This window comes from Paroedura picta, chromosome 4 (assembly GCF_049243985.1).
Source record: "Paroedura picta isolate Pp20150507F chromosome 4, Ppicta_v3.0, whole genome shotgun sequence".
NCBI classification, from domain to species: Eukaryota; Metazoa; Chordata; class Lepidosauria; order Squamata; family Gekkonidae; genus Paroedura; species Paroedura picta.
The window spans coordinates 75,938,743-75,963,702 of record NC_135372.1 but is presented as its reverse complement, the minus strand read 5'-3'; the positions used below and the strand labels follow the sequence as shown (position 1 = coordinate 75,963,702).

Genomic DNA, 24,960 nt, shown 5'->3' with positions numbered 1-24,960 from the left:
CATAAGTATGTGTGCCAGCCAAACCTCAAACCTGAACTTTCTAAGGCTAATAATCTCTGATCGCTTAAATTATCCATTTGTTTATCCAAACCAGACTACATGCATCAAAATTAGGTAGTGATTGTCTGCCCCTCTTTTTATTATCACACAGAATTTTCATTTTTATTCTCAATTTTCTTCCTCTCCAGATAGATCTTGCCAAATCCCTCTGACAGCTTCTAAATGGCTTATCTGATTTAATAATTGGAATGTTTTGAAACATATACATTTCAAAAATGTTATATCGGATGATTGAAATATTGAGGTGAATTCTTGGATTGCATTTCTCAACACCATCTAAAATTACAGAGTAGCCAGCTGTTCATATCAGAGGAATGGCAGGGAAGAAGCCAGGACCCAGACATGACTTGCTGTGTTCCTGTGGCCCAGAAGTTGAAGACCAGAAATTATATATCTCTGTGTTTCTGTTGCCTTCTAGGAACATGTAAAAAATTCAGTTACACCTTTTCCCTATAAATATAACTAACTATAACTATAACTACATAACTATATAATTATATAACTATATAACTATATTACTATATATATAGTTATATATAACTATAACTATATATATATATATATATATATATATATATAACTATAACTATAACTATATATATATATATATATATATATATATATATATATATATATATATATACACACACATATACATATACATATACATATATATATATATATATATATATATATACACACACATATACATATACATATACATATATATACATAACTATAATTATATAATTATAAATATATATAAAACTATCTCTCTATATGTATTTATATAATTGTGTGATTTGTATAATTTGGAGATTTGTAGTTGTATAGTGTCCGGGCGAGAGTGTTGAGGTCAAGGGGGAAATGGACCAGGTGAGAACCGCGAGACACAAGGGCCCGAATAAGACGGCCGAGAACAACCCAGCACCCAAGCCTGCCAGCCGGGACATTTAGGGTCCGAGCAAGTTGACAGGGTCTGCATGAATCCGCCCGGACTTATGAGACGGAGAGAGGACGCTGTGAACACTTACCTGATATCAGAGAATCATAGAATCATAGAATCATAGAGTTGGAAGGGGCCATACAGGCCATCTAGTCCAACCCCCTGCTCAACGCAGGATTAGCCCTAAGCATCCTAAAGCATCCAAGAAAAGTGTGTATCCAACCTTTGCTTGAAGACTTCCAGTGAGGGGGCGCTCACCACCTCCTTAGGCAGCCTATTCCACTGCTGAACGACTCTGACTGAGAAAAACTTTTTCCTGATATCTAGCCTATATCGTTGTACTTGAAGTTTAAACCCATTACTGCGTGTCCTTTCCTCTGCAGCCAGCAGAAACAGCATCCTGCCCTCCTCCAAGTGACAACCTTTCAAATACTTAAAGAGGGCTATCATGTCCCCTCTCAACCTCCTTTTCTCCAGGCTGAACATTCCCAAGTCCCTCAACCTATCTTCATAGGGCTTGGTCCCTTGGCCCCAGATCATCTTCGTCGCTCTCCTCTGTACCCTTTCAATTTTATCAATGTCCTTCTTGAAGTGAGGCCTCCAGAACTGCACACAGTACTCCAGGTGTGGTCTGACCAGTGCCGTATACAATGGGACTATGACATCTTGTGATTTTGATGTGATGCCTCTGTTGATACAGCCCAAAATGGCATTTGCCTTTTTTACCGCTGCATCACACTGCCTGCTCATGTTTAGTTTACAATACACAAGTACCCCAAGGTCTCGTTCACACACAGTGCTACCTAGAAGAGTATCCCCCATCCAGTAGGCATGCTTTTCATTTTTCTGACCCAGATGCAGAACTTTACACTTATCTTTATTAAATTGCATCTTGTTCTCATTTGCCCATTTTTCCATTGTGTTCAGATCTCGTTGAACTCTGTCTCTATCTTCCGGAGTATTTGCCAGTCCTCCCAATTTGGTGTCATCTGCAAACTTGATGAGTAGTCCCTCCACCCCCTCATCTAGATCATTAATAAATATGTTAAAAAGTACCGGGCCGAGCACCGAACCCTGAGGTACCCCGCTACTCACCTCTCTCCAGTCTGATGAAACACCATTGACAACAACTCTTTGAGTGCGGTTCTCTAACCAATTCCCTATCCACTTAACGATCTGAAAATCCAGATTGCAGTCCTTCAACTTATCCATCAGAACATCATGGGGAACCTTGTCAAAAGCTTTACTAAAATCCAAGTAAATGACATCAACCAAATTTCCCCGATCCAGCAAACCTGTTACTTGGTCAAAAAAGGAAACTAGGTTGGTCTGGCAGGACCTGTTGGAGACAAATCCATGCTGACTTCCTTGGATCACCAAATTGTCCTCCAGATGTTTGCAGATCGCTCCCTTTAATATCTGCTCCATTATCTTCCCCACAACAGAGGTCAAACTCACTGGTCTGTAGTTTCCCGGGTCATCCTTCCTCCCTTTTTTGAAGATCGGAATAACATTTGCTCTCTTCCAGTCCTCCGGGACATCTCCAGTCCTTAAAGAGGTTCCGAAGATGATGGACAAGGGCTGTGCAAGTTCTCTGGAAAGTTCTTTGAGTACTCTCGGGTGCATTTCATCTGGACCAGGGGATTTGAACTCATCCAGTGCAGCTAAATGCCTCTCGACCACCTCTCTATCCATGTTAACCTGCCACCCAGACACTATCCTTTGGCTACAGCCATCTCTAGATGTGCCTAAACACTTTGACCTGTGGGAAAAAACAGATGTAAAATAGGCACTAAGCCTTTCTGCTTTCTCTGCATCTTTCGTTATCAGCAAACCGAGAACGCCCCTTCGTATAAAATGCCCAGACTGCCCGTGAAAGGGGTAAGGAGAAAGGGGGTTGTCAAGCAGGGGTCCAAGACGGGAGAATATAAGGTGGAGGGTGAGCGTTACGGGTTGGTTGGCGTGAGGGAGAGAAGAAGACGGTGGTGGTGTTGGGTGAGAAAAAAATAAAGAAGGGGTGCACAGAATCCAGCCTACATTGTTGTTCCTTGGCAAAGCGAAGTGCAGACGCAACGGCGGAGAAGGGCGAACCCCAAAAAGGGGCAAGGACAAGCCCCACATATAGTTTTTTAATGGAATGCTCAACTGAATCTGTGACCATTGAGGTCTTTGACAATGTGATATTTTCACTTTGAAATTGTTCATGTGGAATGCAGACTCCAAATTCTTTTCATATGGGGAATACCAGGCCTTGCTTTGTGAAATGTGAGATGAATATTCCCCATGCAAAATTAAAATATTAGCAATCATCCTGCTACGTTTAATGCATCAAAATTATTTGAGAATCAGGCAGTGCACTATGGGCAGTAAATAATACAGAGATACCAGCTAGGTTCATTAACATTTATTTATTTATTATTACTTATTACCCACCACTTGTGGCAGTTTACAATGACAGTTTATGTAACTATGCATGTAACTGTAACATGAAAATGACTGGCTCTGTAGATTTCCAGTATGGTTCTCAGTACTTAATACCTCAACTGTTTTCCTGCTCTAAGGGATCCCATCTTTTTTCCTTCTCTAAGATATATGTTTACAAGAGATAAGTATCTTATCATGCAGATCATAGATATGGCAACTTTGATTAATCTATTTGGGACTAAGTGTCTTCTGTAGTTAGATGGCAGCCCACCAGAGAACTGTTAAGCTCTGTAAAGGAAGTACAGGATATAAATATTGTCCAAATAAAGGCAAATAATGAAGGGAAAATAGAAGACTTCAGTGGATATTTCATCTGTTCCTTTCTTTTTTTTTTTTTTTACTTTTCAGCAATAATGATGCGTTTAACCAGATGGCTGTTGCCCCTTTCCCATTACCCTCGAGCTCCCAGTCTTCCATTGAGGTAAGGCTTTTAAAAATCTGTTTCCTAATTGTGGAAGATTATTCCTAGTTAGCAAATTTAATCTAATTACATATATTAATCTCATTAAACCCATAAAAAGCACTGAGTGAATTCAACAATACACAAGAATTTCTGATCGTGATAAAATAACTGGTAGCATATAAATTAGTGGCCACTGCCTTTCTTCATGAGACTCTTGTTAAATAATTCCTAGACTGTTGCAGTGAGTTCAGAAACTCTTTTAATGTTGCAAATTAGATCTCTTTGAGTTAGGAAAGGGAAGGAGATTGTAAGCTGCTTTGCGACTCCTTCGGGTAGAGAAAAGCGGCATATAAGAACCAACTCTTCTTCTTAGTTACAGTTCAGTCTAAGAACACTTCCCTGGGTGTAAGCCCCACTGAATATACCTGAGTAGCATTTAAAGGAGTTTTGCCATTTGAGTAGTTAACTAGAGATGAACTTGGTTAAGGACATGAGTCCTCAAACATGTTTTACTTTGTCAGATCAAGGAGAAAGCTGACCACTTACCATAGGCTGCCAATATTCTTTTCAATGTTTTTTTCAGTAGTGGATTGTAGAGTTTGCTGAGCATTTTTTTCCATGTGAAGGGTCAAATGTTTACAGATACCATGAAACTGTTATTGAAAATCTCCATGCATAGTGAAGGAACTGCTAATGTTGGTAAACTGTTGTAATATCTAAGAAAGGAGTATGACATTTCAAACTCTGCCAGAAAAAAAGACTGAATTTTGAAAGCTGGTAGGCTAAATTCTAATTCTCATTTTGTTTTTGTTTATTAGATGTATTATTAGATTTTGTTTCTCTTTTTTTGGTAAATGAACCATTTTTTTTGTATTAACTTCTCTTTCCTCCTGACAAATTTTTCCCTGTCAAATTAACATATTTTTCAATGTATTTTTGGTACCAGTTTCCAAAATACACAAAATCTGCCAGTGAAGTTACTTATGTGCCAACAAACAAAATGTGGGATGGAGACAAGAGATCTACTTGGCCTGACACCTCCTGAACAGTGATCCTTCCCAATATACAAACTGCAATATTTTACTGTATACTCTGTGAATAGATCATATGGGAAATGGAAACCATTTCACTATCTTCTACACAGAGAACAGGATTGGGCAGGGACAAATTACAATAATGAAATCCAATGCCCCAAGTAACTGATTCTGCTGCTTTCTCTCTTGTTGCTGGTTCCTCTTCTACAATCTGCTATGTTGCCATGAGTCACTTACTGTGTCAGAACAAAGGTCATAGGAGAGCCTGTCTGCGTTAAGCATCTCTAATCTGTAGTGTCCATGACAATACAATTCTGCAAATTGCTGGAAGCTTCTTTCTTCCACAGAAGTCTCCTTGTTGCTACTAGAATGATACCTGCTCTAGGCAGCATGGCAGTAACTGTTTCAGTGGCACTCTAGACAGTGTCATGCACTAGACTCCATGTGTGCAAAACAGTGTCTCCTGGGTCTGACATCCCCAGCATATTCGTGAACAGAGGGATTGAAATGTTTTTTGAAAATGTATTGGAAGAGGCAGCCATAGAATTTAAAAAGTAGTCTCCCTCACTGCGTTCTAGCAGACTTGTATTAAAGCAAAAAATGATTGAGTTATTGTCTCCTAATTGATTAGTGGAATCATAGGCCCATTCCGCACAAGGATCAATGTGGCAAATTGCTTCCAGAAATAAATAACGGAATTTAAAATAGTGGAATTTGGCGTAACGCATACCTGACTTTGTAGTGGAATCCAGTAGAGTTTCAGTCGTTTCCCACAGGTTTCTGGTCTCGGCAAAAATCACTAGAAAGGAAGTGATTTTTTCCGTGCTTTGTCCCACCCCTGGCCGTCAATCAAACGAGCAGCCAATAGGCGGCGTTATCATGCTCCCGAAAAGCCCCTTTCCCTTTAAGCACAGGTTTTTATAAAAAAGAAAAACACGTTGCAACGAATATGCCTTAATTCTTTGCTTCCTCCTAACGTAGAGACCCATCTAGCTGGCAGCTGGTGTGTGAGCTGCCGATTCATCGTTGCCATGCTTCCCCGAGTGAAAAAAAATCTCCCCCCCCCCGTGCACGGGCGCGATTTTTGGCCTAAAATAAAGGGAACTTGCAAACGGGGCTGTGTTGTGCTTGGTGACTTAGGGGAGCTTTAAAGCAGCTCTGTGGAGGGACTGCAGCCGGAGAAGCCTCGCTGGGTGAATGAAGGCTTGCCGGCTCGTTGCTCTCCGCTTGCTCCGAGAAAAAAAAAAGGCAATTGCTTCGCCAGAAGTTCAGAGGAGAGAGCAAGGGGGAGGGACTTTGCTGAAATCACAACAATGGGAACGCACAGAACTTTTCCAATACTGTTGCAGATTGTTTACAATTAGGGACATCGCTCCCCCCCAGGAGTCGGAGTGTACGCTACTCCCCCTCTTCACTTCTTTGATAATGGGGGAGGGATGGGATTTTTAGCCGTCATGTTAGTAGTTTGATGTTTTAATGGGAATTTTAATGGGGTGAGTTGTTGTGACCCGCCTCGAGCCTGTCGGGAGAGTCGGGAAATAAATCTAATAATAATAATAATAATAATAATACATAAAGAGAAGTGACATCCAACATTTTTTGTAGTTGAAAATATAACTATTATCTTCTGATTCCCATTGTCCAAGTTGCATGATTTATTTTGCACACTATATGTCTGCACTGGACAAGACAGTATGCAGTTGTAACCACATATAATTTCATGTCCAATTCACATTAACCTCACCGTATTGCCTCTGGGAAAACATTGTCTTGGACAATGTCCAGTTTTTGCCAGCATCTATTGAAACAAAGCAGCATCTGACAGTTTGTATAATTAGGAAGCCAATGGATTGTTGCCAAGCTTATTGGAAACCTGGCTAAAAATATATGACTGTGGTCTAAATGCCATAATCTGGAATGCAAAAGGTGTAACAATGGGTATTTTGTTAATTTTGTCTTTACAATTTAAAAGAACTATCACTGTTTTTTTAAAGGCCTTCCACTTCACTCTCTCATTGTCTTCCTTTGTGTTCAGTGCTTTTTAATGAGAGTTCATTTTAAACATTTATCTTTCATCACCAGGAGAATGGTATGTAAATCCTTGGATGATTATTGTTTTCACTTGCTTTTTGTTGGAGATCTTGATGGAGTCAAATATTAAGAACTACAGTCTTAATTAATCAAGTCAGTTTAACTGATTAAAATGTCTTGTTCAATAAAAATTCTAGCCTCAATTAACTGGGCCATCACCTGAGTGCAATGCTAATTGATCCAAGGCGAACACAGAGACTGGGTTTTTTAAGGCACCTACAAAGCAGAGTCTGCAATATATTAATTTGGGGGGAGACTTTCAACTTTCCTTTTCTTTGAAAAAAAATCCATTTTTAAAACGTTTTTGTGGATAAACATTGCAAAATATGCAAATATTGCATGCTGAAGAATGAAGAAGTAAAAGTAATTGTATGTTGAGCATCCCATGTTCAAGGATATACACTTTTGTGCTCGGTTGATTCTAACTTGTTCCAAGACTATATTGTATGGGAAAGAAGCTTTCATAGATATCACTGGTGACTGGTTGGCAAGTGGGACCTTTAAGAGAAAACTATGACTTCCTTTTCTAACTTTTAAAAAACTTTAAAATTAGGATCACAGTACTACTGAATCTACAAGTGGTGAAGAAGACACTCCTTTAGACTTTCCCATGAAAGGCTCTTCAGATGATGTATACACAAAACTAGTAAGCATTTTTTAAGAAATACTAATTCTCTTAAGATCCAGGATTTCTTTATAGACAAAAAGAGAAGGAAGGGAAGAGGAAGTCAAGGTAGAAAATCACCTTGGGGAAGATGGCCCCAATGTATACATTTCAGAATATCAAGTGAATTTTGGTACTTTTGGTACTTTCTCATCTACATTTCTCTCTGAAATTACTGAATTCTGTCACCAAACCTATTCTGGGACCAACATAGTTTGGTAATTTAAGATTTATACAATGACATCAATCCATCCAGAAGAGAAAGCTGTGTTTGTTGCTGTAAATCAGAGCCAGGGACATGAAAGGATGGAAGCATCATGAAAGATATTAAATTGTATGCATGGGTGATTTATATTGTGAACTGGAAGGCAGGGCAGAGGCAGACAGTATAACGCCTGTTCTTCAAAAACATCATTTCCTGAGGGTGCCTTTCATGCACAAAGATATATTACAGAGGATATGTGAATGAAATATCAAAGGAATGCCACCTTTTTGTTGTTCTCTATTCTTATGAATTCAGAATCCTGCTTGTGATGTGAGTTTGTATTTGGGGGGGGGGGTATTTTTTTTAGTTGAATTAGGTAAATGCACTTTTCATGTTTAAAAAAAGGATGTCCTTGAAATTTCATGAAAGAGGGAATCTTGTTAATATGTCCCAGTCTTTCTATGACATAGTACTAGTTGGGTAACAAAATGGGAAATGTTTGTAGGCATATTGGTGGTGCACCACAAAGTTGCTTAAATGTAATGTAGTTGTAAAAATACCGCTATTTATTGATAATACAATTTGAATTAAAATCACAAAAGACTCTATATTTAGCCTCGGATAAAATGAGATCCTGTATACATACTAATGTCTCAATACCACTGGCCAAATATCATAGGCCCCACACACAAGCTGAGGTCTAGCACAGGACAAGCCAAAAGTCCCACAGAAACACCAGCAACCAGCTCCAGAGGGCGAAGCAGAAGACGAGTCCAGAAGCATAAGCCAAGATCAAGACAGGAATATAGAAACACACTGGAGTAATAATACAATATTGCTGCCACACTGCAGCTGTCTTTTCTACCTTTCCAAGCTAAAGGTCCTGCCTGCTGGTACAGCTGGGTTGGGTCTCAGCCTGGCTCCTGCAATACATTAGAGCTGAGGCTGGTCCAACTCTGAGTTGTGGTCATGATCAGCAGTGGTGGCACCAGTACTCTGAGTCATAAAGGGTGTGGGGAAGCCACTGGCATCAGCAGAGAATGGTGAAAGGCTAGGTTCACCTGGAGGGTGGGAGAAAGTTGCAAGCTAAAGGGTTGATTCATTCATTGATGGGGAAGGAACCAAGATAGCAAGTGTCCATGAACTTGGGTCATGAACTTGGAAGATGCTGCATCTATAGCCAGATCTCCTCTACAACATGCAACTCCTCCCCTGGACATGGCAGGGATCTGCAGCCTCCAAGCCCTGGAGGGAAGTGGAAGGAGGAGGAGATGGTCAGGGGTGGGGGGTGGAATGTGATCAACTGGCTGCTGGACAGGCAAGCTGGTTAGAGGAGGAGGAACTCAGGGGTGGGACAGCTGAATGGCACTTAAGCCATGACACCAGATCCTCCACCAAGCCCTTCCAGAAATATTAAGAGGAATATTAAGAGGAACAAATTAAAGAAAACACTGTACATTTCTAATTTTATGTGAGAGAAGGTCTCTCTTGAAAAGCTTGGTCAAAATATAGCCGGTTTTTCCATAGTCTATAAAAATGAATGTTTTATTTCTGGGCAGAATTTAAAAATAGAACTTAAATACAGGAGGAAAAAACTATAGGATGCATAGTTTGGGAATGGTCTGTTCAAGATAACCTTTAGCTCTTTGTCTGTTGTGTTTTTAGAATGTTGGTAACAAGACTGAAGAAGATATGATGGAGAATCAGCAAGTTCTTTCAGAACAACCAGGAAATGTGTGTATTTGAATTTCCTTTATTTCTTACATTTGAAATCATTTTAATGTAAAACAGTTGATCCAGTGGCAGTTTTTTAAATCTGAAAAATACTTATTTATGCTTTTGTATAGAAGAATGCTAAATACATTGTAATCAGGGAAAAAATGTAGAAAATTAAATGAAGTTTAATGAGTTTAAAGTGCTCAATAATACACCTACTTTGGGTTCTTTCTTTTTTTCTCCCCTTCCAGTTCCGGAACCAGTTAAAGCAATCCAAGTCTTCAGCAGTAATCCCCATCAGTTTACATGAGATATCTTTGTCACCTGCGTCATCGTTTTCTCCAGAGCCAGAGTTCAGCAGCCAAAGTACGAACCTTTTATTTACAACTGAAGAATAGTTTGCTTCTCTACTGTAATCTCAATAATTCTTTTTTTAAAGACCAGAAATTCTTTGGATATCATTTGCTCTTTCAAGATAACACTTTAATACAGAGAAAAAGATGCCTTTATTCTCAAAGTGCAATTATTCTACAAATTTAAGGTAGAAGTTGTTTCTTATAATGGTTTTCTATCTCATTTGGTCCACTGCACCTATGTGTGATCTATAATTACTATAGGTATTGCTGGCCTTTGACCTAACAAAGTACACTTTAGTAACCTGTTATGAGAGTCAAATAAAGTTAGACTTGTATATACTTTCCATCTCAACTTCAGTGGGGCATAATGCCGTAGAATGCCTCTTTCAAAGTGGTCATTTTCTCTAGGTGAACTTTTCTTTGTCATCTGAAGATTAGTTGTAATCCCAGGAGCCATCTTGGTGTAGTGGTTAGGAGTATGGATTTCTAATCTGGTAAAACAGGTTTGATTCCCCACTCCTCCACATGCAGCCAACTGGGTGACCTTGGGCTTGCCACAGCCCTGTTAGAGCTGTTCTGACTGAGCAGTCTCGTCAGAAATCTCTCAGCGTCACCAACCTCACACAGTGTCTGTTGTGGAGAGAGGAAAGGGAAGGCAACTGTAAGCCACTTTGAGACTCCTTCGGGTAGAGAAGAAGCAGCATGTAAGAACCAACTCTTCTTCTTCTTTTCCAGCTACTTTGTGGTGGCTGGCAATTCAGTTGTATACACCATCATGATCCCAACCAGAATCAAGGCTTTCCTGTACTGTTAAACAAGCTCCCCAGTGGCATTCACTATTTCAAAATAGTGGTACATTCCCAGATTGGACAGAGATGAGGTCCTGTCTAGTTTGAGCTTCATAGAGTTACAATGCATTGGTGGTGCATTAAGAACTCCACAACCCAATGGGTTCTCTGTATTATCTCATAAGCTAAGACCTTACCCTTCATTCATGCCAGTGCCTAGAGTTTTTATCATCACAGTGGAAAAGGGGTAAAAGAGTATGTGACTATCTGCTGGCCCACAGCAACTTAGTGTCAGTATAGGATGGATTTGGTTATAGGTCCAACATAATGAGGCAGTGGTGTCTTTAGGTTGAGTGAACTACTTCTTTAAAATATTTACAAACCCACCTTTCTCCTGTTGATTCAGGATGCATACCACTTTGGACTGGATAATATTAAGAGAAATGTATGTCTGTTCTGTTTGTCCTACATTGTTTCTACATCATTGCATTGTTACGATGTGTTGGCAAACAAACATGGCTTTGTTTCTCTAGTGTACACTGCACCTTCCCTTACTTCCTGAAAATAGGAATTCAAAGCAGCCGACATGTATAGTAACATTGAGGCATACAGTAAAACATCAACCCCCCTCCCAAAAAAAGAATATCCAGTATTTCAAAAAGAGAATCTTGTCTTTCATCCCTTTGCTATTAACATATTTCAAGAAGCAGGATTATGATGGAAGCTTTTACTATCTCTTCAAAGGGTGGCAAAAAAGAAAGAAAAAGAAATGCCAAATTATTTTCAGGGAGATAAGGAAATAGCAAAATGGCATTTAAAAGTCTGCATGCCTTTTTTGTCATTTTGGTTTGTCTAAATTAAATTATTAGATGAATTTGTTTTAAAAATTATTTTTAAAAAATGATCTCCCAAGCATTAAGCAACTCTAGACGCTACAAAGGAGAAGCTGTAATTGCATTGTTCATATAGTGCTGATAAACTGTTTCTCCATTCCAGTATCTTCGAGAACTTGTTAAAGGAAATGCATACAGGTTTTATTTCTTTTATCCACTGACAAAAAGTGAAAGCCTATTAATAGTTTTCTTTCCCTCCAAAATAGCTGCCATCAAGCTATATATGATCTTGATAGAATTGCACTCTATAGATCATAGTCGCAAAGATAAATGGGAAAGGGATTTGCAACTGACAGTTTCAAAGGAACAAGAGTGTTTGTGCATATAAACACACACACTAGAGGGTACATGTACACCGAAACAGCACAAGTCTATTGTTATGAGTTGAGCACTGTGGACCACTTAGAAAAAGAAATGGAAAAGAAAGGCAAGCTCTATAAGTTTTAGCCGAAAATATAATCAAGCCATTTCTCCTTTTGGCAAATAAAAGATTCCCCCCTCCATTCTTGGAGCACTCTTCCTGGCTCACCTCCTTCCCTGCCCATGCCACACTCTGCTTCTCAAACTGCCAAGTGAAGCAGATGGGGGAGAATGGGGAGATGGCTCCAACACACACACACACACACACAGCTGTTACTGGCTCGGGGTGATTTAATCAGCTGGGCCGTACCACCAAGCTGCTCTTCAAGCCACTTCCTCCTCTTCCTGTGCCAGGCTGTTCCCTGGGCCAACTCCTCTGCTGCTGCTTCTCGCAACAAGTGTGTGTGAGGTTATCGCCCCACCAGCTTCACTTGGTGCTTTGTGAAATGGAGCCTGGCAAGGGCAGGGGGTAAGGTGAGATGGGAAGCGAGCCTTTTCCCAATAGAGAAGGAGGCAGCTCAGGGAGCAGCACAGCAGTGCTCGGCTCCAGCCAGCAACAAGTAGGGTGACACTGTTCTCCCACCCTCCACCACTGGCTCTGCTCGGTGCTCTGTGAAGTGAAGTTTGCCACAGGTGGGGGGCAGGCAAGCCAGGGAAGATGCTTTTCTCCAGCAGAGGTTGCAGCAGCTTGAGGAGAAGCTCAGCAGTGCATCTCAGCTGGAAGAGCCAGTTGAGGCACCTCAGCCAGCAAAAACTATGGGGACTGTCTCCTCACCTTCTCCCACTGGTTCCACTCTGCGCTTTGTGAAGTGGAGCCCAGCACAGGTGGGCGGAGGTGAGCCAGGAAGGGAGCTGTTTTTACAGCACAAAAGGAGGCAGCCCAGAGAGCAGCCAGGTGGTATAGCAAGGCTGGAAAGGCTGGTTGAGCTGCCCCAGCCAGCAGCAAGTGGGGGGCTGACTCCCCATCCTTCGCCACCAGTTCCACTTGGCATTTTGCAAAACAGCTTAGCACAGTGGGGGGAGCCCCTTTCCAGTAGAGGAGGAAGCAGCCCAGGTGGCAACTCAGTGGTGCAGCCATGTTAAAAGGGCGGGCCGTTCTGCATTCATCCAAAATAGCACAATGGTTACAAATTGAAATCGCTACAGTTTTGCCGTTATGCACAACGTCGTTGACAATCTGCAACACTCCTGAAACCGATCCGCAAAAAGCGCTTCGTCATAGTGCTTTCAGGGAAATCCCAAAAAGTGGATTCACCCTCCGGAAAGCGCTACACTCCTGCAACCAATCTGCAACACTAGCGGAAAAGTTCTGTGCGTTACCATTGTTGCGGTTTCTGCAAAGTCCCTCCCCCTGGCTCTCTCCTCTGATCTTCCGGCGAAGCGATCGCCATTTTTTTTCTCCGAGCGAGTGGAGATCAACGCACCGGCAAGCCTTCGTTTACCCAGCGAGGATCCCCGACTGCAGTCCCTCTGTTTAAAGTCACCAAGCACAAGCAACACAGAGGCCCGTTTGCTGGTTTATTTTGCCTTTATTTTTCACACTATTTTCGGCTGAAAATCACGCCCGTGAGGGGGTGGGTATTTTTTTTTCACTCGGGGGGAGCGTGGCAACGATGAAACAGCAGCTCAAACACCACCTGCTAGCTGGATGGGTCTCTCCCAAACGCAGATTTGTTGCAACGTGTGTGTGTTTTAAAACCTTCCTTAAAGGGAAAGGGGCTGTTTGGGAGCATGATAACGGCCGCCCATTGGCTGCTTGATGGCCAGGGGTGGGACACAGCTCAGCAATATCGCTTCCTGGCTAGCGATTTTTGCCGAGACCAGAAACCTGTGGGAAACGATTGAAACGCAACTGGATTCCACTACAAAGGCAGGTATGCATAATAACGAATTCCACTATTTAAAATGGCGATTTTTTGTTCTGCAAACAATTTGCAACATGGATCCTGGTGCGGAATGGCCCGGCCAGTTGAACTGCCCCAGTCAGCAACAAGTGTGCAGAGAGTTGTCCCCTCCCCCACTGGCTGTGCTTGACACTTTAAGTGGAGCCCAGCACAGGTGTGTGTGTTTGTGGAGGGGAAGTAACCCAGGAAGGGAGCTGCTGGAATGGAGGAAAGGTGGGGGATCTTCTTTTATTTGCCAAAAGGAGGCAATGGCTTCATTAAAGTTTTGATTATCATAGAATCATAGAATCATAGAGTTGGAAGGGGCCATACAGGCCATCTAGTCCAACCCCCTGCTCAACGCAGGATTAGCCCTAAGCATCCTAAAGCATCCAAGAAAAGTGTGTATCCAACCTTTGCTTGAAGACTTCCAGTGAGGGGGAGCTCACCACCTCCTTAGGCAGCCTATTCCACTGCTGAACTACTCTGACTGTGAAAAACTTTTTCCTGATATCTAGCCTATATCGTTGTACTTGAAGTTTAAACCCATTACTGCGTGTCCTCTCCTCTGCAGCGAGCAGAAACAGCATCCTGCCCTCCTCCAAGTGACAACCTTTCAAATATTTAAAGAGGGCTATCATGTCCCCTCTCAACCTCCTTTTCTCCAGACTGAACATTCCCAAGTCCCTCAACCTATCTTCATAGGGCTTGGTCCCTTGGCCCCAGATCATCTTTGTCGCTCTCCTCTGTACCCTTTCAATTTTATCTACGTCCTTCTTGAAGTGAGGCCTCCAGAACTGCACACAGTACTCCAGGTGTGGTCTGACCAGTGCCGTATACAATGGGACTATGACATCTTGTGATTTTGATGTGATGCCTCTGCTGATACAGCCCAAAATGGCATTTGCCTTTTTTACCGCTGCATCACACTGCCTGCTCATGTTTAGTTTACAATCCACAAGTACCCCAAGGTCTCGTTCACACACAGTGCTACCTAGAAGCGTATCCCCCATCCAGTAGGCATGCTGGACCCAGATGCAGAACTTTACACTTATCTTTATTAAATTGCATCTTGTTCTCATTTGCCCATTTTTCCATTGTGTTCAGATCTCGTTGAACTCTGTCTCTATCTTCCGGAGTATTTGCCAGTCCTCCCAATTTGGTGTAATCTGCAAACTTGATGAGTAGTCCCTCCACCCCCTCATCTAGATCATTAATAAATATGTTAAAAAGTACCGGGCCGAGCACCGAGCCCTGAGGTACCCCGCTACTCGCCTCTCTCCAGTCTGATGAAACACCATTGACAACAACTCTTTGAGTGCGGTTCTCTCACCAATTCCCTATCCACCTAACTATCTGAAAATCCAGATTGCAGTCCTTCAATTTATCCATCAGAACATCATGGGGAACCTTGTCAAAGGCTTTACTAAAATCCAAGTAAATGACATCAACCGAATTTCCCCGATCCAGCAAACCTGTTACTTGGTCAAAAAAAGAAACTAGGTTGGTCTGGCAGGACCTGTTGGAGACAAATCCATGCTGACTTCCTTGGATCACCAAATTGTCCTCCAGATGTTTGCAGATCACTCCCTTTAATATCTGCTCCATTATCTTCCCCACAACAGAGGTCAGACTCACTGGTCTGTAGTTTCCTGGGTCATCCTTCCTCCCTTTTTTGAAGATCGGAATAACATTTGCTCTTTTCCAGTCCTCCGGGACATCTCCAGTCCTTAAAGAGGTCCCAAAGATGATGGACAAGGGCTGTGCAAGTTCTCTGGAAAGTTCTTTGAGTACTCTCGGGTGCATTTCATCTGGACCAAGGGATTTGAACTCATCCAGTGCAGCTAAATGCCTCTCGACAACCTCTCTATCCATGTTAACCTGCCACCCAGACACTATCCTTTGGCTACAGCCATCTCTAGATGTGCCTAAACACTTTGACCTGTGGGAAAAAAACTGATGTAAAATAGGCACTAAGCCTTTCTGCTTTCCCTGCATATTTCGTTAGAGTTTGTCCATCTGCACCCAACGGTGGGCCTATTGCCTCCTTGACTTTACGTTTGCTCCTCACATAACTGAAAAATCTTTTCTTGTTACAATGGGCTTCCCTGGCCAATCTTAGCTCACTCTCAGCTTTGGCCTTTCTGATGATTGATCTACAGTGCCTAGTAACCTGTAGGTACTCTTCTTTAGAGCTCTGTCCTTCCTTCCATTTCCTGAACATTTTGCTTTTCTTTCTTAGTTCCTCTTGAAGTTCTCTGTTCATCCAAATAGGCTTCTTAGAGCTCCTGCAGTGTTTTCGTATTTCTGGAATAGTCATTGATTGAGCATGCAATAGCTCTTGTTTGAGTAGCGCCCACCCTTCACATGTTCCCTTCCCTTCCAGCATTCTCGTCCATGGTATGACACTCATCATGTCTCTGAGTTTATTAAAGTTTGCCCTACGAAAATCCAACATCCGCGTCTGGCTACAAGCTTCCTTGGCTCCCCATCTCAAAAGGAATTCTATGAGGACATGGTCACTTCCCCCTAGGGTCCCCACCTCCTTAAATTAAAACTTATAGAGCTTGCCTTCCTTCTCCATCTCTTTTTCTCAGTGACCCATGGCTTGTGTTCAGCTCATAATGATAGACTTGCCCTGTTTTTGCAATAAAAGAAAAAGGAGAGAGAGAGAAGAATTGAATTTCTAAACTGATGAAGGGGAGAGAGCCACAAGAATTTAAGGGTCTACTAAAATAGCTACCTAACAGTAACTACAGCTAGAAGAAGCTCTACCTACAGTTTTAAAAACCACACCCTGCCTGAAATGAACCAATACAGAGAGAGACCAACCACATAGCAATTGGGGGCCCCAACAGTGCTTCAGCTGCTATTTGCTTTTCCTCATTGGGGTGCAGTACATTTACGCTCCAACATTGGAAGTAAGCTGTGAGTGCAGAAAAGGCCATAGTCATGTAAAGCCACAGAACAACAGAGAGCCTTTATAAGTACCATAAAAGATATTATTAGTTGTGAACTTCTGTCTGATCCAGCAGTACTCTTTTTAGGATTTCTTAAGAACTTGATTAGGAAAAGCCATCAAAAGCTAGACGTTTATTAATACTGCTCACGTCCTAATTATCAATCAATCAATATTTATTCACGGTCATTCAGACCAAAACCCAAATACATGCAGTTAAAACCAAGACAATCCAAAAAGCAGGAAAACTGCCAATACTATAAAAATGCTAAAAGTCTGACATCATAGTCAGTATTTAAAACATACTTTAAGTTACCAGTTTTTTAAAAAAATGGCTTTGTACTTATAAGGTTGGATCAGAGAGAATTTTTTGATCCATATACCGAGTTCGCAATTTCATGGCGGCGGTGCAAAATTTAGCTGTGCAGAGAGTTATTTGCTTATCTGCGTCTTGGAGCAGTACCTTGATTTTCTCCTTTGTGGAAGATCTCAGGTAAGTGTTCAAAATTGGCTGGATAAAGGTGTGTCTGATAGTGTCATAAATGGGGCAGAACAGAAGCACATGTTCATCTGACTCTATCCATCCGCTGGCACAAGGACAGAGTCTCTGAGCAAGGGGTTTCTTTTGGTAGCGCCCCTCCAGCATGGCAGTGGGTAGAGTTGAGCATCTTGCTTGGGCGAAGGCCCTTCTATGGGTGATAAGTTCTAGGTCTGACAGGTATGGAGCTGGAACAAGCGTGTATCGGATCCTATCTGGACAAAGAAATTCTGGTGTTTTGGCTAGATCCCTTTGCCGGCTGATGTCCTTGACCCTTTGTTTAATTATGGATTTAGCTTGATCTTGCTGTATGAAGGCTAGCTGTTGTTCCATAAAGCCAAGCTGTGATAATTTGCATTTCACAGTTTTTAGCCAAATTGGCTGAAAGTTGTCTCTTAAGATCAAGGCAGACAATCGCTTTGGGTCATAGGTTAGCTTCAGCCAATATAGGATCGATGACACATAGATCTTATCTTCCACACTTTGCATACCTGTTTCCAATCTCACTCTAGCATTTGATACGCACTTAGGGAGCTGGATGATCTTCCTTAGAAATGTTGACTGCACCCTTTCCAGTAACATAACACTAGATGTTGGGGTTCCTGAGAAGGAGCCATAAAGCAGCTGAGAAAGTGTCTTGGCTTTGTAGAGCTCTAGGGCAGCTGGTACAAAGTATTTCCCCTTGGTTCGATAGAATTTGAGAATGTTGTTAGCCGATCTTTGGGCTTGCTCAGCAGCATATTGACAGTGCGCAGTCCTAGCACATGAAGATTGTAATACAATTCCCAGGTACTTGAATCTGTGAACTTCTTCAATTTTACAGTTGTCTAATTTCCAAATTTTTGGTTTGGTCCTCTTGCCGAAAATCATGACCTTTGTTTTATTGTAGTTTACTTGTAGTTGTTCTTCTTTACAGTAACTGCTAAGCCTCCTTAGCATTCTTTTGAGTCCTACTGCAGTTCTGGAAAGTAAAACTACGTCATCAGCATAAAGGAGAATAGGAATTGGACGATGGGCTAAACTAGGGGGATGAAATTCCTGGTCCTGGAATGAGTTAATTATACCATTAATGTAAATATTAAACAAAGTAGGAGCTAAGATGCAGCCTTGTCTAACTCCTTTAGTAACATTAATGGGATTGGTAAGGTGGCCTTGGTTACTGCATCTGACCCTTATTGTTGTACCCTGGTATAATAATTTAATAAGGGCAAGAAGCCGTCGGTCAATAGAGGTGTTCTCCAATTTCTTCCAGAGGCGAGATCTAGAGATGGAATCAAAGGCCGCTTTAAAATCAACAAATACAGCGTAGAGAGCAGATTTTGCAGAGGTGTATTTTTCTGCTAGGTGTTGGATAGTCAAGCAGTGATCGATAGTGGAGGCACCTTCTCTGAAGCCAGCTTGTTCGGGCCCTATCAGCCCTTCCTGCTCGCTCCAACTCGAGAGTTTCTCTAGTAGGTGTTTGGCATATAATTTGCTGGGAATACTCAATAAGCTGATAGGGCGATAGTTTGCTGGGTCACTTCGTTTGCCAGTCTTATATAAAGGTACAACCACTGCTGTTAGCCAACTACTGGGAATATGACCTGAGGAATTAATAGATGTAAAAAGAGTTGCTAATATTGGGCTCCACCATTCCTCATTATTCTTTAGAAGTTCAGGGGGGATCCCATCCAGCCCCGGGGCCTTACCTCCCTTTAACTGATTAATAAGTGATTTTACTTCATTTTGAGTGACTGGAGGCCACTCATGAAGCCCCTCCAATGTGCCTGGTTGGTTCATTTCTGAGGAATCGTTATAAAGGTTTTGAAAGTGAGTGACCCACTTTTGTGGGGGGATGCATAGGTCAGTAGTCATTCTGCCACTTGACTTCACCCCTGAGGTCAGTTTCCAAAAGAGAGTGGTGTTCTTATTTTTCACAGACTGTATTAAGGACTGCCAGAGCTCGAGACTGTATTTTTTCTTCTTACGAGCTATTAGGTTTTTATACTTTTTCTTAAGATTTAGAATTTGTAAAGGCTTGTTATTCAAAGACCCAGCTCCGTTTTCATTATACTGTTTGTAAGTGGCTGTTAGGTCTTTCTTTGATTTGATGCAGTCTTTATCGAACCAAGGTTTGCCAAAATAGCCCGTTGTCGGACTATGTGGGATGTTTTTTTTGGTTAGGACAGGCTTCAACTTGTCAGTGAGTTCAGCATACAAGGAAAGAAGGTTCTGGCAAGAACTGGGCACAAGAAGCTTCTTGCGCAGTTCCTTTAAGTTGTCCGAGACTAACATTCTTTTTACCGAATCATCTAGTTGCGGGGACCATCTTATCCGACAACCAGTGTTTTCCATTAGAGCAATTTGGGGAAAGTACGCAGGTTCATATTGGAAGTGTTGGTCAGGGGGAGAGAAATGAAGGAGAAGAGGGAGATGATCCCCTTCTAAGTATGGAAGCACTTGAAAGTCACTAACTGACCTGCCAAAAATTGCATCGGTCAGCATATAGTCAATAGTGCTAGCTCTTGTTCCTGCCAAGTATGTAAATTCTCCAGGGTGGTCTCCGGGTGTTGACCCGTTTAATACAAATAGGTTTAATTTATGAGCCATCGAGGCAAGTAGAACCCCCGCTTGGTTGGAGCGTTTATCTTTAGAAGCACGGGTAAGGAAGTGGCTTACTGCGCCCTCCTTATTGCTGATCCAAGTTATTTTGTGTTTGGTTCGCAAAGTTTGATCATCTGGTCCAATACGTGCATTTAAATCCCCTACGACCAAGACTCCTGCTGATGGATGATCCAGACTGGTATCAAGTATGTATTCTTCTAGAGCTTTCCAAGCAGCTTTGATGTCCATAACCCTCTTTTGGGGAGGGAGATAGACATTATAGATCAAAATTTTGCTGGCTCCCCAGCTTACCAGAATACCAAAAGCCAGATTGCTTAAAGGATTTAGGGGAGTGCATGTTGCCTTTAGTTTAGTGGATACCAAGAAACCCAAGCCACCTTTCAGTCTCCCAGGGCCTTGTCCTTGCGCTGCTTCCAGCTTGAAGGAGTAATATCCATCAAAATCGAGATCGGCTTTTGTCCACGTTTCCTGGAGAGCTATAATGTCACAGGGATGGTGTAAAAAGGGAATCTCTTCTATCCTATGGAGGACCCTAGACCAGCCAGCTATATTCCAAGATAATAGCTTAAGTGGGTTGGCTGGTCTGTGGGAGATGGGCCTATCTTGGCGTCAGGAGCTCGTAGAGTCCAGATCAATCAAAAGTGGAACCTGACTACTTTCTCCTTCAAAGATAGATTGTGGATTTATTTGGTCGTGCGCTCCCGATTCATTCCGTTCTTGCAGCTCAAGCAGTTCTTGTGCCAAGTATTTTGGGTTAGGCATAGATTGTACTTGCCTCTCCTGAAACACTTTGTGTAGGGCAGGAGGATCCAACTCCACTTCCTGGAGGAGCAACATTCCTTGGGGTTTAACTACTGATGGTTCCTGAATTATTTTGTCCTTGGGAGAAAGGGAGGGTTGTACTATAGATACTCCAGCAGCTTCTGCATCTGTTGGAGGTTTTGTTTCCTCCTGGTTTACTTCCATTTCTGAACAGTAAGATGTTTCCAGTGGGGGCATTGAGTCGAAAGATGCAGAAAGGTAACTTCTTGCCGGTGAGTCTTGATTCTGGTTTCCTCGTGCCCCACCTTTGTCATCTCCCGTTGTCACTTGATTGATCACTGTCCGGATTTTACTTCTTAACATTATTTGGCTCTTTTCCAAGCTTTTCTGGCTGTAAGTCTGGTCATGCTTTCGAAAAGCTTGGGGACCTGGTTGTGAGCTTGCCTCTTTATTATTTATTTTGGTAAACAAGGTCATATGCCCAGAACTATTTTGTAATTCTTTACCCTTTCTCATTGATGCCCTTGAAATTGGTACCAAATTCCTTGGCTCCTGTTGATTAGACTTTACTTTGCATAGAGGGGAACAAACAGAGTCTTTAAACACTCTGGTTAAGAAAATCTGGTACTTGACGAACAGTTCCCTCCTGCGCGTAAGCATGGTTACAGTGCTGTTATGTCTGAATGTAATGACCAGCCTTTTATAAAAATTCTCACTTGGCAACCAGTGGAGGTTGTCTATATTAACCTCCATTATTTTGCATTGGAGAATTTGTGTCAAGGAATTAAGCACGGCTCTTTTAGAATTCCACTTATTGTAATTTACTCTGAGGTTTCCCACCAGAATAGCCAGCTGATTTCGTTGGAGCCTGCGAGTGTTTTTTGTATTATTGATATGCAATTGCAGGTTACTGGGAGGGAGCACTGAGAGAACGGTTTTCTGATTAGCATTTCCTTTGGGGAGGATATCTTGAGATTTTGTTTTAACTTTTGGGTAATTTGCTTTCTCAACACTGTTCCTCTGTCCCTTTAAGTGGAATACCTTAAGGTTGTATACTGCTTCCTTCAGTTCAGTCAAATGAAGGTTTATTTGGTCAATTTTTGTAAACAAATTAACTACTGTCTCAGTTATCAGAATTGATTGTTTAAAAAGGAGCTCAAAGTTACTTGCCTGCTTGTTACACGGTGATTGCACCCCCGTATCTTTCTCGATTGCTGGAGACAACTTCGGTGGACTTGAAAGTCTTCTTTCAACTACCAGAGTGGGGGAGTCTTCTCCAAGATAGAATATCTGTTGCTGAATAGAGCAGTTTCTAGTGTACGATCCGAATTCTTTGTTTTCAAGTAGTAATCAAGCTTTAGTTGTTTCTCGGCACTGCACCCAGGTTGATCAGCAGGTGAATGTAGCCTCTTTTTCGCTCCCATTTGTTTAGACTGCAGGAGTTCTTGTTTTAACAGGGAGTTTCTTGTCCTTGTTTTCTTTATTTTCTTGTATTATGCTTCTTGTTCAGATAAAGAGCATATATTGAAACTCCTCTAAACACGAAACAGAGACCAGTAGAGATAGAAAAACAAAAATAAGCCAGGCACAGCTGTGCGTTGTTATCTCACTACTGCCGCCGCCGCCATCTTCATCCATAGTTACATATAAGTGCAACCCTCCACGTCCTAATTATAAATTATTGGAAGTAATATAAGCTGACTTCAAAGGAAGAATGAAGATGGAAATTCTGGTGCACTATGCTAATGAAGAATCTAGTATACTATAAAAGACTATGGGAAGGCATGAAAACTAACCATCTGTCATTCTTGGAACAATGGACTCCTTTTATTTTTTACTAGAACAAATTCAAGCTGTATGAGAATGTGAAAAAGAAATACTGACTGTAAAGACGTAATATATGAAGTTCTGTTTCTCTTTAGAGTGTTTTATAAGAACATTTATTATAATTTAAATTAAAATACTGCTGTAGGTGGTAAACATTTTTTGGAAGTAGAAAACAAGCACAGCAGGGAGCAGATTGGGATAAACCCTTACCTTGCATATACCTTTGCATGAAGACTTTTTAATATTTGTTATTGTTTCACCTGAAATAAGGTTGCCGATTCCAACTTGGGAAATGTCTGGAGATTTGGAGGTGGAGTCCTGGGAAGGTAGAGTTTTGGAAGGGAAGTGACTCCAATGGGGTACAATGCCATAGAGTCCACTTTCCCAAATAGCTTTGTTGTACATGAGAACTGATCCCTGTAGTCTGGTGATCAGTTGTAATTCTGGGAGATCTGCAGGCCTCACCTAGAGGTTAACAGCCCTAACCTTGAAATCAGTCCACCCCCTCAGGAGTCTATTGCCTTTTTCTGAAGTCACATGTTACCTTATGGTTTCACTCTTCATTCACATAATGCTAAATGAGCAATGTAACATGTTAGCTATGGGATCTGAAATGTCAGTTGTGGAGATTTCTTCAGTCACCATAGTTCCACTGTGCATCTTGTAGAGCACAGATGTTGCTACAGCTGGAACAACCAGCTGGTTGCATTGAAAAGCAGCACTAAAATGGCAAGGGATTCAGGAGTCATAGTTTATTAAAGTGCCATGTGATCCTTTCCTATAGAATCTCTCACATATGAACCAAGAAAATGTATTACAAGGAAGCATCATTGTATTTAAGGATTGCTGCAATCCTGAGAGTTTTAAAATTCAAAGTATTGTTATTACAATGCCTTTAAAGCACTTATTTGGGATTATTCTCCTTGACTATTCATGGACCACTTCTGGAGAAAGCAATGGTTCAGTTTAGCTTCTGTTGGACTATTACTCAACATTTCCTTATAAGACCTATACATATTTCATTTTAATCGCTTTTATTGCTGTTCTATTGCAGTGAGGCAGTCTGTTTTTCTCTACTGCCCCAATCGGATTAATTTGATGAAGATGCACATGCAGGCTCACACCTTTTTTTTTTTTTTTTTTTTGGTTTAGTGCTTGTGCTTCAATTATTTATCACCTTTTGTCCTTGTAGGCAGCTTTCCACCTCCTTTGGTACTACTGGATCCAGCAACATGCCCAATAGTTCCTGGCCAAGAAATGACTATAGAAATATCTAAGGGACGATCCGGCCTCGGCCTCAGCATTGTAGGAGGGAAAGATACACCACTTGTAAGTTCTTTGTTTTCTTTTAACATTATTGCAGCCTACGCTTCCTGTCTTGAGATGAAAACATAAGCTGCATCACATTACATTCCTCCTGTCCCCGAAGCAGTTGCTTCAAGCAAATTTAGCTCCAGATTTTTTCAGCTTCAGTTTATAAATCTCAAAATGGCAGTGGTACCAGTCTGAGACATGAATGAAGGAATTAGGTGACAATTGCCCCAAATATGTTCCTGGACAGCCTTTGAATGTTGGCAGCTTTTAGGGCCCCTACATATGACGTCGCCTGCATCTCAAGGCTATCCAGTAGCCAGGTCGAGATTTGGCCATTTTTAATTTGCAGTGAAGGAAATTGGCAAAACTAGATTTACCACAGAAATTGTGCGTCCCATTGGTGAGCAACCAGGGATAAGACAGTATAGAGGGGGAAAGGCGCGATAGTCTCAGCAGTGTTGTCCTGCCCTCCCTTCTCCATTTCCTGCTCCAAGTATTTTTTTAAATGGCGTGGTCCATGTGGCAGCGCAACCACAAACCTACATTGTCAAAGGTGAAATAAAATCTTATTTAAAGGGGTCTTTTTAAGATTAGGTAAGCAAAACACACCCCCTTTTCTGTTTCCTGGAGGTGGGGAATGAGCTGGGCAAGAGGAGGCAAGAGGAGGCATGGGGTGATTGGGCTGCTTTCTCCTGATCATGCAGGGGTCTGAGTGCTCTGTTTTAAATCCAACCATTAGCACAAAATGTTTTTTTGGGCTCCAGGGACCATATTCAACGTCTCAGAAATCCCCCCAAACAGAAATAAACTGTAGAAGAACACGAATTCCCAAGGGGGGGGGTGGATGCTGTATCATTCTGGCGTTTCTTCAAAGCAATGCAGCAGTATTTATTTTTTATTTAAAATGCATCTGTGTTGTGCCATTACCGCATAGGAATGTGGGAGTGCCTTTAAAAAAAATTAATTTCAGGGCTGGGGGGGGGGGGGAGTTTCAGTCCATGAAAGAGCTTGCCTGCTGTGATTAGTGGCTTGCTGTGATTGACAAGCCAAGGAGCAGAGAGAGAAGTTTAACT

General features: G+C 41.7%; 1 protein-coding gene across 8 annotated transcripts in view; it reads left to right on the top strand.

The window, feature by feature from the left end:
- The window catches only part of PATJ (PATJ crumbs cell polarity complex component), a 209,433-nt gene that overhangs the window by 147,029 nt on the left and 37,444 nt on the right, over positions 1 to 24,960 (top strand). For 6 of the 8 annotated variants that reach the window (XM_077333525.1, XM_077333520.1, XM_077333521.1 and 3 more), the window contains exons 30-34: positions 3,839 to 3,911; positions 7,572 to 7,664; positions 9,553 to 9,621; positions 9,855 to 9,969; positions 23,766 to 23,902. In XM_077333525.1, coding sequence (XP_077189640.1) covers positions 3,839 to 3,911; positions 7,572 to 7,664; positions 9,553 to 9,621; positions 9,855 to 9,969; positions 23,766 to 23,902 — 487 coding nt within the window. The remainder of the gene's footprint in view (positions 1 to 3,838; positions 3,912 to 7,571; positions 7,665 to 9,552; positions 9,622 to 9,854; positions 9,970 to 23,765; positions 23,903 to 24,960) is intronic. The other 2 variants (XM_077333524.1, XM_077333523.1) reach the window with 1 other exon arrangement.